The sequence below is a fragment of the Gymnodraco acuticeps genome, unplaced genomic scaffold (assembly GCF_902827175.1).
Source record: "Gymnodraco acuticeps unplaced genomic scaffold, fGymAcu1.1, whole genome shotgun sequence".
NCBI lineage: Eukaryota > Metazoa > Chordata > Actinopteri > Perciformes > Bathydraconidae > Gymnodraco > Gymnodraco acuticeps.
The window spans coordinates 74238-87500 of NW_022990539.1; the positions used below are offsets into that span (position 1 = coordinate 74238).

At 41.4% G+C, this 13263-nt stretch overlaps 1 protein-coding gene across 1 annotated transcript in view; it reads right to left on the minus strand.

Moving 5' to 3' along the window:
• Positions 1–468: 468 nt before the first annotated feature.
• Positions 469–13263, minus strand: part of tbce (tubulin folding cofactor E) — a 19465-nt gene continuing 6670 nt past the window's right edge. Inside the window, exons 9-17 of the mRNA XM_034227301.1 lie at positions 12679–12771; positions 12382–12446; positions 9777–9841; positions 5425–5577; positions 4873–5011; positions 4060–4128; positions 3858–3917; positions 3674–3765; positions 469–991 (exon numbers count right to left, since the gene is read on the minus strand). Of these exons, the coding sequence (XP_034083192.1) occupies positions 896–991; positions 3674–3765; positions 3858–3917; positions 4060–4128; positions 4873–5011; positions 5425–5577; positions 9777–9841; positions 12382–12446; positions 12679–12771 (832 nt within the window). The 3' untranslated portion in view covers positions 469–895. The remainder of the gene's footprint in view (positions 992–3673; positions 3766–3857; positions 3918–4059; positions 4129–4872; positions 5012–5424; positions 5578–9776; positions 9842–12381; positions 12447–12678; positions 12772–13263) is intronic.

Genomic DNA, 13263 nt, shown 5'->3' on the forward strand with positions numbered 1-13263 from the left:
AAGTATTGGTCTTCACATATGTCCATGGCCAAGCCCCAGCCTACATTAATGACCTGATCCACCCTCACAGAACAACCCGGGCCCTGAGGTCCTCCTAAGGGTGCCCCGAACCAGGCTAAAGAGGGACCGTGCCTTTGAGGCGGTGGCCCCAAGGCTTTGGAACAAACTCCCCCAGAAACTGAGAGCCTCTGCCTCAATAGAGATTTTTAAGGGGCAGTTCAAGATCCACCTTTTCTGACAGGCCTTTGGGTCGCCGGAGGAGGTGAGTTAGTAGCTGTCTTTTTATTGGTGTTTTATCCTATGTGTTACCTGCTGTTGTTTATGCCTTTTATTCTACATGTTATAGTTGTACTTTGAATTGTGTCCTGTGTCCTGTACTGTAAAGCACTTTGTACATCCGTGTTGAGAAGGCTGCTATATTAATAAAGTTTTACTTACTTACTTTACTTAGTCTGAGAGGAAATACGGTTGATTGTTGATAACCATAACTTTATTTTTCATCGATCAGAAAACACACTGGAATACTTTTCTAACATTTATTTTAATATTTAGCGTAACAGCTCAACAGTCCCCAGAAGAGAAAACAAAAACAGCGCAAGAGGAAAAGGAAACAGGTTCATTGTGTTAGTGCGTCTGATTTCACTTTAACTATCTGGTGATTCTGAAATTCTGAATGAAGTCAAAGCTGATACATTGGCATGCATTTTTCAGAGCAGTGCTTTGACTCAGTGTGCGGTTCAATGCTCTGAACCAACAGATCCAGTTGGGGAGTCGTTTTGGAGTGAATCCAGCTCTCAGTGAAAGTCTGTGAGTTTCTCCAAGGAGGAAACGGTCTGCTGCTGCTGGACGTCAGAAGCAGCTGAAGTTCAGTTTCAGTCCGGGCGGTTCTTCAGGGTCAGGACCAGCGGACCTGCACCTGGTCTCCGTCCTCTATCGCGTAATAATGCAGGGTTTTCAGGTCGCCGTCAATCTCATACTCAATCCCCATTTTCTACAAAGAAAGGAAGTTAAAGGTCACCTCTTGTGCAAAATCCCCTTCTTCATGTCTCTTCTACATCAACACGTGTCCCCTCTTCTTCATGTCTCTTCTACATCAACATGTGTCCCCTCTTCTTCATGTCTCTTCTACATCAACATGTGTCCCCTCTTCTCCATGTCTCTTCTACATCAACATGTGTCCCCTCTTCTTCATGTCTCTTCTACATCACCATGTGTCCTCTCTTCTTCATGTCTCTTCTACATCAACATGTGTCCCCTCTTCTTCATGTCTCTTCTACATCAACATGTGTCTCCTCTTCTCCATGTCTCTTCTACATCAACATGTGTCCCCTCTTCTTCATGTCTCTTCTACATCAACATGTGTCCCCTCTTCTTCATGTCTCTTCTACATCAACATGTGTCCCCTCTTCTCCATGTCTCTTCTACATCAACATGTGTCCCCTCTTCTCCATGTCTCTTCTACATCACCATGTGTCCCCTCTTCTTCATGTCTCTTCTACATCACCATGTGTCCCCTCTTCTCCATGTCTCTTCTACATCAACATGTGTCCCCTCTTCTTCATGTCTCTTCTACATCAACATGTGTCCCCTCTTCTTCATGTCTCTTCTACATCAACATGTGTCCCCTCTTCTTCATGTCTCTTCTACATCAACATGTGTCCCCTCTTCTTCATGTCTCTTCTACATCAACATGTGTCCCCTCTTCTTCATGTCTCTTCTTCATCAACATGTGTCCCCTCTTCTCCATGTCTCTTCTACATCAACATGTGTCCCCTCTTCTTCATGTCTATTCTACATCAACATGTGTCCCCTCTTGTTCATGTCTCTTCTACATCAACATGTGTCCCCTCTTCTTCATGTCTCTTCTACATCAACATGTGTCCCCTCTTCTTCATGTCTCTTCTACATCAACATGTGTCCCCTCTTCTTCATGTCTCTTCTACATCAACATGTGTCCCCTCTTCTTCATGTCTCTTCTACATCACCATGTGTCCCCTCTTCTTCATGTCTCTTCTACATCAACATGTGTCCCCTCTTCTTCATGTCTCTTCTACATCAACATGTGTCCCCTCTTCTTCATGTCTCTTCTACATCAACATGTGTCCCCTCTTCTTCATGTCTCTTCTTCATCAACATGTGTCCCCTCTTCTTCATGTCTCTTCTACATCAACATGTGTCCCCTCTTCTTCATGTCTCCTCTACATCAACATGTGTCCCCTCTTCTTCATGTCTCTTCTACATCAACATGTGTCCCCTCTTCTTCATGTCTCTCTACATCAACATGTGTCCCCTCTTCTTCATGTCTCTTCTACATCAACATGTGTCCCCTCTTCTTCATGTCTCTCTACATCAACATGTGTCCCCTCTTCTTCATGTCTCCTCTACATCAACATGTGTCCCCTCTTCTTCATGTCTCCTCTACATCAACATGTGTCCCCTCTTCTTCATGTCTCTTCTACATCAACATGTGTCCCCTCTTCTTCATGTCTCTTCTACATCAACATGTGTCCCCTCTTCTTCATGTCTCCTCTACATCAACATGTGTCCCCTCTTCTTCATGTCTCCTCTACATCAACATGTGTCCCCTCTTCTTCATGTCTCCTCTACATCAACATGTGTCCCCTCTTCTCCATGTCTCTTCTACATCAACATGTGTCCCCTCTTCTTCATGTCTCTCTACATCAACATGTGTCCCCTCTTCTTCATGTCTCCTCTACATCAACATGTGTCCCCTCTTCTTCATGTCTCCTCTACATCAACATGTGTCCCCTCTTCTTCATGTCTCTTCTACATCAACATGTGTCCCCTCTTCTTCATGTCTCTTCTACATCAACATGTGTCCACTCTTCTTCATGTCTCCTCTACATCAACATGTGTCCCCTCTTCTTCATGTCTCCTCTACATCAACATGTGTCCCCTCTGTGGAAAGAGACTCTGAAAGTTTCAGGAACAAAGATTCTCTCTCTTTTTGATCCATTTCTATAAAAACCTGTCTGAAAATGAGCTGATCAGATTTTGGCCACTTTATGATGTCATAACGATGTTTTGTCTTGTGTAGCCATTAGCCAATCAGCAACCAAGGTAACCCCCCCCCCCCCTTTATCACCTGAATCTCCTCCTAGAGCACCATTGAGTTCTTTGTAACCAAATATCTCTCAGAGGGGCGTGGGGAGGGGCTCCTTATTTTCATCTAAAGTAACAGACAGAGAATCAGCACTTTGGAAACAGGGCTGAAACAGAGGGGATTATGGGTAATGCTGCAATGATCTGTTGGGTGTTTGGAGTGTCACTTCAGAGACATGTTCTGTATATATCTGAGACCTGTAATATATTGATGAAAAACAGTAGAATAGGAGACCTTTAAGTAAATTACGTCGGCTCATGATCAATTAAAATGTCGCTTATTAGTCAAACACAAATAGTGCTGCTGTCATTTAAAGTAACGTGGTCGTCGTCGCAGCAGTTCCAGCTGTTGGTATGCAGTGGAACGGACTATTTTTTTAAGCAATACAATATTATTTTAAATCAATAATCATGAGTCAATTTGTTGTTCTTGTCTGTAGCCGTCGCCGTGTAATAAGACTTGTCTCTGCATGGTGCTGCTGAACTAGAAACCCGGCATTTCTCTTAACCCGAACATCACTTTAATATTATTATATTGAATGATTCTTACCTTGAGGGTGGTGTAGGTGAGCTTCAGATCTGAAGGAGGAACCTTCAGCAGTCTGTTCAGGAGTCCCTTCACCTTCTGAACTTCCATGGAGTCTGCAGAGCAAAACATACAATTAACTCAACTGGAAAATATTTTTTATTTCAGTTTAATATGTTTTTTTTAACCTTATTTTCTGTTGTTTTACCTGGAAGTTTCTTCTCAATCGGCTTCCGGTCGGGGTGATCAGGAAACACAAATGTAATCTCTAGTGAGGAGTAAAAAAAAAAGACAGTGGTCAGAAAATATCACCTTTCCTTTAGTGGGTTTCCTCGGTTGGGACTAAAGTGTGTTTATCAATGGCCTGTAGGGTATTAGCCAATCAGAGAGCAGAGAGAGGCAGGACTTACTTAACAGCTGGTTCTTCAGAGCTAACGGGACCCACTTCTTCAGCAGGCCTTCGTCTGGAGCGCCATACTCTGAAACACAAGAGGATCTTCATCATTATCATCAACATCATCGCTTAAAGGAGACGTCCAAACAGTAAGTTAGTACCTAATGTCCCATAGTAGTGAGGTGGTAAGATCAAAAACTGCTGATTGGAATCAAAGCATTTAATTTCCTAAAAGGTTCGTGGAGGAAAAAACATTTTTGAAACAGTTCTGGTGTCTTTGACCCAATGAGCATGCGTACTTGAGTCTCCTTAAGCCCCGCCTCCGATCCACTCCGGCATGTTGCCGTCTGAACTTTTAGCACTTTTAGGATTTACCGTAAATAAAAAGTATCCGCTGAATTGCTTTCCTGTTGTCCTTGGGTCAAATGTTACTTGAGAGTTGAAACTACGTTTTGTGTGGGAAAATAGTTCCATAAAGTTTGGGGTTTTATTTAAATGTATAGCATCTGCGGTCTGGGTTACATTTTGTAAAATCATTCAACATATTTGCCTTTTTTAAACTCTTAAATTAGGTTTCATTTTGTGTAAATGAGGTCTATTGACCATAAATCCCATAAAAAAAGTTTGTTTGTTAGGAACCGGTCCCCAATTGCACCTTACATGAAAGAGGAATGCTCCAGTGTTAAAACTGTGGGCGTAAATATAACAGAATATGTTTCGTTTCACCTTTAACTTCTGAAAACCCCCAAAAATATTGAAATCAGTAGCGCCGTTTTTTAAGATTTGCTTGAACCCCCATCTCACTTCCTGTCCGCTCGGTGTGACTCACTCTGAACGAGGCTCAGGTATCGGGGGTGCTGGATGATGAACTCTCTGCTCGGCTCGCTGCCTCCGCCCGCTTCCAGCCACTCCAGACCAAACATCTTCATGTAGTCGCACTCCGCCCCCTTCCTGTCGTCAGGGACGATCTGATGGACACCAGGAACACGGTCAGAATCAGAAACAGGTTTGTTACCAGGTAGGTTGACACGTACGAGCAATTTGACTTGGTGTCATGGTGCATACATAAAAGTAAAACAAATGAAAAACACAGATAGAGAACTATTTTAAGAAAACTATAGAAACATTAAAACATATTTAAAATACAAAAGAAAATAGTAAAATATAGTAGTATTTACATAGAATGGAATAAAATTCGGAATTAATAAAAAAATAAAAACAGAAAACACTAAGAACATGGTCAGCATTTGCACACACACACACACACACACACACACACACACACACACACACACACACACACACACACACACACACACACACACACACACACACACACACACACACACACACACACACACACACACACACACACACACACCTGGCCGTTGTTGAGCAGCTCTAGTTTTCCCAGTTTGGCGATCAGCATCTGATTGGCTGTCTTCGGGTTTCCGTCGCTGCTCAGCAGGCGGTTCCCACGACACGTGAAGATCACCAGACTGCGGAGCTTCCCCAACTCATTGACCACACACCACTGTGAGAGGGAGACGTGCCAATAATTGAATTTGAATCTGAATCTTGAGAGAGGCAGAGGCTTATTTATTACACAACTGCATACTCGCTTCTGATTGGTCAATTTGGACATTTCAGAGGTTATTTACACACCGCGGTTAAGGCGGATGAAGGGAGAGAAGGAAAGAGGTTAAAAGAGGTGAGTGTTGGTGACATATCTCAACAGAAGGAAGTAAACACTAAAGGGAACACAGTTTGGGCTCTTTAGGGTTTAAGGACTTGTTAGTGGAAGAGAAACTGTGAACAGACACAGAATACCTTGATCAGTGCTGCTTCTAATTTTAAGTTATGCTACTATTGACATGCCCCCTCCCCCCAGGATACATGACTATTATATTGTTACTCATATGTCATATCATTTTAATTATAATTTTGTAATTTATTACTCTCTTTTTGTCTAACCCCTCAAAAGCACACACTGTTTTGGTTTTCCTTTTTTGTCTCCATGTATATTTTGTCATATGCTATTTGTCTTTACTCCGTATTGTCTTCTGTGTATATGTGATACTGTACGTGTATGCACTTGTCTTGTAACTCCTATATCACTAAATACAGTGTAGATGTGGCTATGAAAAACTTAAGTCCCAAGCTCCTCCAACAATTCAACATAATGTAAATCAAACAAATCAAACCAATAAAATAGTGAAAGAAATAACAATAGAAATAAAGTAGTGCAAGAGAATGTTGTAAGATGTGCAAGTAAATACAAATAAAATAGAAATAGTGCAGGAAGAGTCCATATCCACGTAAATGGAATAAGATATATAGATAAATACGTAGCAAGATGCAAACAGATGGAGGCACAGAGTTCAGGTGTTTATTAGTCTTATGGCCTGTGGGATGAAACTGTCTCTGAGTCTGGTGGTTTTTGTCCATAAGTGCGCGTAGGAACAGTTTGTTTCTCTTAGAGGAAGCAATACGATCATTTTCAAGTCAATACAATCATTTTAATTAGTATTGGGAGCATTAGTTTATTTAGTATCTGGCCGTGTAATAAGTGGATGATGTGCAGCGAGGCGGTCATCATGGAGCCTGACAAAAACCTCTGCACATTATCCCTTACTTAAAGGTCCCCTATTCTACTGTTCTTCATCAATATATTATAGGTCTCAGATATATACAGAACATGTCTCTGAAGTGTTTGGCTCCAAACGGATCATTGTAGCATTACCCATAATCCCCTCTGTTTCAGCCCTGTTTCCAAAGTGCTGATTCTCTGTCTGTTACTTCAGATGAAAATAAGGAGCCCCTCCCCACGCCCCTCTGAGAGAGATTTGGTTACAAAGAACACAAAGGTGCTCTAGGAGGAGATACAGGTTATAAGGGGGGGGGGTTACCTTGGTTGGTGATTGGCTAATGGTTACACAAGACAAAACATCGTTATGACATCATCAAGTGGCCAAAATCTGATCAGCTCATTTTCAGACAGGTTTTTATAGAAATGGATCAAAAAGAGAGAGAATCTTTGTTCCTGAAACTTTCAGAGTCTCTTTCCACAGAGGGGACACATGTTGATGTAGAAGAGACATGAAGAAGAGGGGACACATGTTGATGTAGAAGAGACATGAAGAAGAGGGGACACATGTTGATGTAGAAGAGACATGAAGAAGAGGGGACACATGTTGATGTAGAAGAGACATGAAGAAGAGGGGGACACATGTTGATGTAGAAGAGACATGGAGAAGAGGGGACACATGGTGATGTAGAAGAGACATGAAGAAGAGGGGACACATGTTGATGTAGAAGAGACATGAAGAAGAGGGGACACATGTTGATGTAGAAGAGACATGGAGAAGAGGAGACACATGTTGATGTAGAAGAGAGATGGAGAAGAGGGGACACATGTTGATGTAGAAGAGACATGGAGAAGAGGGGACACATGTTGATGTAGAAGAGACATGAAGGAGAGGGGACACATGGTGATGTAGAAGAGACATGGAGAAGAGGAGACACATGGTGATGTAGAAGAGACATGAAGAAGAGGGGACACATGTTGATGTAGAAGAGACATGAAGAAGAGGGGACACATGTTGATGTAGAAGAGACATGAAGAAGAGGGGACACATGTTGATGTAGAAGAGACATGAAGAAGAGGGGACACATGTTGATGTAGAAGAGACATGAAGAAGAGGGGACACATGTTGATGTAGAAGAGACATGAAGAAGAGGGGACACATGTTGATGTAGAAGAGACATGAAGAAGAGGGGACACATGTTGATGTAGAAGAGACATGAAGAAGAGGGGACACATGTTGATTGTAGAAGAGACATGAAGAAGAGGGGACACATGTTGATGTAGAAGAGACATGAAGAAGAGGGGACACATGTTGATGAAGAAGAGACATGAAGAAGAGGGGACACATGTTGATTGTAGAAGAGACATGAAGAAGAGGGGACACATGTTGATGTAGAAGAGACATGAAGAAGAGGGGACACATGTTGATGTAGAAGAGACATGAAGAAGAGGGGACACATGTTGATGAAGAAGAGACATGAAGAAGAGGGGACACATGTTGATGAAGAAGAGAGGACACATGTTGATGTAGAAGAGACATGAAGAAGAGGGGACACATGTTGATGTAGAAGAGACATGAAGAAGAGGGGACACATGTTGATGTAGAAGAGACATGGAGAAGAGGGGACACATGTTGATGTAGAAGAGACAATGAAGAAGAGGGGACACATGTTGATGTAGAAGAGACATGGAGAAGAGGGGACACATGTTGATGTAGAAGAGACATGAAGAAGAGGGGACACATGTTGATGTAGAAGAGACATGAAGAAGAGGGGACCATGTTGATGTAGAAGAGACATGAAGAAGAGGGGACACATGTTGATGTAGAAGAGGAGACATGAAGAAGAGAGGACACATGTTGATGTAGAAGAGACATGAAGAAGAGGGGACACATGTTGATGAAGAAGAGACATGAAGAAGAGGGGACACATGTTGATGAAGAAGAGACATGAAGAAGAGAGGACACATGTTGATGAAGAAGAGACATGAAGAAGAGGGGACACATGTTGATGTAGAAGAGACATGAAGAAGAGGGGACACATGTTGATGTAGAGAGACATGAAGAAGAGGGGACACATGTTGATGTAGAAGAGACATGAAGAAGAGGGGGACACATGTTGATTGTAGAGAGACATGAAGAAGAGGGGACACATGTTGATGTAGAAGAGACATGAAGAAGAGGGGACACATGTTGATGTAGAAGAGACATGAAGAAGAGGGGACACATGTTGATGTAGAAGAGAGACACGAAGAAGAGGGGACACATGTTGATGTAGAAGAGACATGAAGAAGAGGGGACACATGTTGATGTAGAAGAGACATGAAGAAGAGGGGACACATGTTGATGTAGAAGAGACATGAAGAAGAGGGGACACATGTTGATGTAGAAGAGACATGAAGAAGAGGGGACACAAGTTGATGTAGAAGAGACATGAAGAAGAGGGGACACATGTTGATGTAGAAGAGACATGAAGAAGAGGGGACACATGTTGATGTAGAAGAGACATGAAGAAGAGGGGACACATGTTGATGTAGAAGAGACATGGAGAAGAGGGGACACATGTTGATGTAGAGAAGAGACATGAAGAAGAGGGGACACATGTTGATGTAGAGAGACATGAAGAAGAGGGGACACATGTTGATGTAGAAGAGACATGAAGAAGAGGGGACACATGGTGATGTAGAAGAGACATGAAGAAGAGGGGACACATGTTGATGTAGAAGAGACATGAAGAAGAGGGGACACATGGTGATGTAGAAGAGACATGAAGAAGAGGGGACACATGTTGATGTAGAAGAGACATGAAGAAGAGGGGACACATGCTGATGTAGAAGAGACATGAAGAAGAGGATTTTGCATAATAGGTGACCTTTAAGATACAGTTATACCGTTTTCAGTTTCATACTGTTAGCCATTTGAACACTGGGTCAGTCACTATTTCTCAATGAGTTGCTTGTATCTGTTGTTGAGGTGTTTATAGTGTGTGTGTGTGTGTGTGTGTGTGTGTGTGTGTGGTGTGTGTGTGTGTGTGTGTGTGTGTGTGTGTGTGTGTGTGTGTGTGTGTGTGTGTGTGTGTGTGTGTGTGTGTGTGTGTGTGTGTGTGTGTGTATGTGTGTGTTGTGTCGGAGCAGAGATAAACACTGACCTCAGTGATTTTGTTGTAATCCAGCCTGAGAGTCTTCAGCGCCGCGAACATGTCTGTTTGAGATCCTGCAGAGGAAACACTCACCATTAACACTCAATAAGCATCAATATGTTCACAACACCAAGGACTCAACTAAAACACATGCTGCATAACAATACAATCGAATGTATCCAAAGAAAATATTAATCAAACAAACTGTATTTACATCGGTAAAATGTGTATCTGTATGTGTGTCACGCTGTATAAGGAGGACCTGAACATTAATAAGAACTAGAGAATGCAATTCCTGAAGAAATTGCTAGTGGGAATGCTTTATGCTGAAAAGCTGACGCTAAACTGCTATGCTGAAATGTAATGTGTAAGAAGAAAGTGAAGAATTTAGATTGAAATGATACATGAACACAGGGGGCTTGAATGTGTGATGAGAGAAGAAAAGAACGTAAAAAGGTTTGGAAAAGCACAATAATATTTGAACTGCAAACTTTTGAACTAACTTGATGGCGAATGATCTGTCGCCATGCCAACGGCATTTGATGACATCCCATAATACGCTTAGATGCATTGATGGCTGCATCGTTACCAAACCTGTGAAGTTTTAGGCCGTTTGGAGCATTTTCATTGAAGTTATGAGAAAACCGTGTTTCAAGGCGAGCATTGTGTTGCCATGGCAACGGCATTTGAAGAAATCTCAAAACTGTCCCGTAGATGTCTTCACGGCTGGACTGTTAGCACACATGTGAAGTTTGAGCACTTTTTGAACATTTTCATAGGAGTTATAGCGACATCGTCTTTTATGGCGAGGGATGGCGGTAACTGCTAGAATCCACTTCAAGACACTGGTACTTGCTTACCATGCTGCGAATGGATCTGGCCCTTCCTACATCCAGGACATGGTTAAAACTGTACACCCCAGCGCGTGCACTACGCTCTGCATCAGCCAAACGACTCGCTGCACCTTCGCTGCACCCTCGCTGCGAGGGGGACCCAAGTTCCCATCAGCAAAAACACGTGGGTTTGCTATCCTGGCTCCAAAATGGTGGAATGAGCTCCCCATTGACATCAGGACAGCAGAAAGCTTATTCACCTTCCGGCGCAGACTGAAAACTCATCTCTTTCGACTCCACTTCGAGCGATAGAATTACTAACAAATAACTGCTAACAGAGCACTTATATACTAATAAAGGACTGGCTTACCTAAAGCCAGTTGAGTAGCACTTGAAATATTTGGCTCTATGAAACCTGATGTACTTATATGATTCTGTTTTCTTCAAGGTTGTGTCTTCCTGGTCGAACGCACTTACTGTAAGTCGCTTTGGATAAAAGCGTCAGCTAAATGTAATGTAATGTAATTTACAGCGACATCGTGGTTCATTGCGAGTGGTCTGTCGCCATGGCAACGGCATTTGATTACACCCCATAATACGCTTGGATGCGTTTGATGGCTGTATTGTTACCAAACCTGTGAAGTTTTGGGCCGTTTGGAGCATTTTCACTGAAGTTATGAGAAAACCGTGTTTCATGGCGAGCATTGTGTTGCCATAGCAACGGCATTTGAAGAAATTTCAAAACTCTCACGTAGAGGTCCATTATCTGAAGTCTGCTGCTCTGAGCATGTCAGTTGGAGCGATGACATCATCGTGTTCCATGACACAGGTGTTTATATTTGAGCTAACGAGGTGTCCAGAGATCACAGGTTTCCATTGTTCTGAATGAGAGATAAACCTCTTACATGTGAACGTTTTGTTGAAGAACCGTAACAGATATCGGTGAAATTTCAAAGCGTGAAGCATCTCAAGGACCTTGAGTATCTGAAGTGTGCTTTTTGTGTACTTTCGGGTCAATAATGTGGCTTTTTTGGCAGTTTAACTAAAGGTGTGCGGCTGCTGCCGTGAGGAAATATCTGCCTGAAATTACAATGGGCTTTAATGGAGACATGTTGAAAGTTTGTGTCACTTCATGCCCTCAAGAGGCATTTTGTTTAATTATTTTTGCCTAATTATTTGTCATTTTTCAAGCTACGAGATGTTTTCCTACTTTTGTCATGATAAATTATGTCTCAGGAATGTAGGGTTTGGGAATTATGGCAGTTTTAAAAAAATATATGAAGGAAAATGTCAAGATTTCCTACAGCTGTGACATCACGCACTCTAGTTAATGTTAAAATCTGAAGAAGGCCTCTGTACCAAGGTCTGAACAATGTTTAATATCTCTAAAAGTAAGAATCAGATTGAAAAGTTGTGTTACACGAATAATGTCAGAAAGATGTGTAACATTTTAAAATTGGAATGAGGTTTCTGAGTGAAAGTATGAATGAACAGTTAGCAGTTGAAGTCGCATGAAGATTTGTTGAAGTCTGAAGAATTTCTCCATTGACTTCAATGGTTAAAAATGTGATGAATGAATGTGATTGGAATGCTGTTAACAGCATTCCAACTAAATAAGTCACAAAAATAAACTATAATAAAAGTATTACAAATAAATGTGCCAGCAATAATAAAAAGCTGTTTCAAGAAGATACTGGATGTTAATCAGTTGTGGTTAAATGTTAAACGCAGTAAATGTTAATCTTTTGTTGTTAGTTGTTCAAATGGGGATTTTCTTTTACCAGGAGCAGCGTCATCAAATCTGATGTCCGACAGTCCGGTTTTAGACAAGTTTAACTCCTCCAGTCTGCAAACAAACAAACAAACAAACAAACAAACAGAAAACAATGTATTTTAAAGAGCTGCAGTTCGACACGTTTAAAGATCAACAAACAAACTAAGGACTAGAACATGTAACAGTAAGACACATGAGGCGTTTTCACTTCATCATACAGAATATCTAGGCAACTTATTGTGTTCTATATATGTTTGTATATTAAACAGATCATGGTCTTGTGAGCGTGTTGTTGTTACTGCACCTGGGCAGAGCAGCGATACTCAGCACCGTGTTCTGCTCTAAAGGGTTTGAGGAGACGTTGAGATTCTTCAGGGACTGCAGCACTCCTTCAGGCCTTCACATCAGATACAAGAAGAGACACACTTTATGAATCCACAATAGACTGTTAGCGTTAGCAGCAGCTGAGAGTGGAAATGAACAAGTAACACACACGAGTTAAACATATAATAATATAGAATAAAACAAAAGATCAACAGTAAATATATATAGACGAATATTTAAATATATAGACTGATATATATAAGACGGCTAAACTCCTGAGCTTGCACTATTTGTATTTGTTTGACGTTAGATAAGATAAGATGTACTTTATTGATCCCAATTGGGGAAATGTTTGCGTCGCAGCAGCATAAAAGACAAGGCAATGCACATAAGAAGACATGAAAAGAGTAGAAGTAAACTATTCTAAAATGTAAACATCTCAAAATATTTTAAAAAACAGCTTTAAAAGAGTAGAAATATACAAGTTGAAATACCAATTTACAGTAAACACAATAAAGCAGGATATTATATATATTAAGTCTGTAAGGATGTGTTTATATTTGTA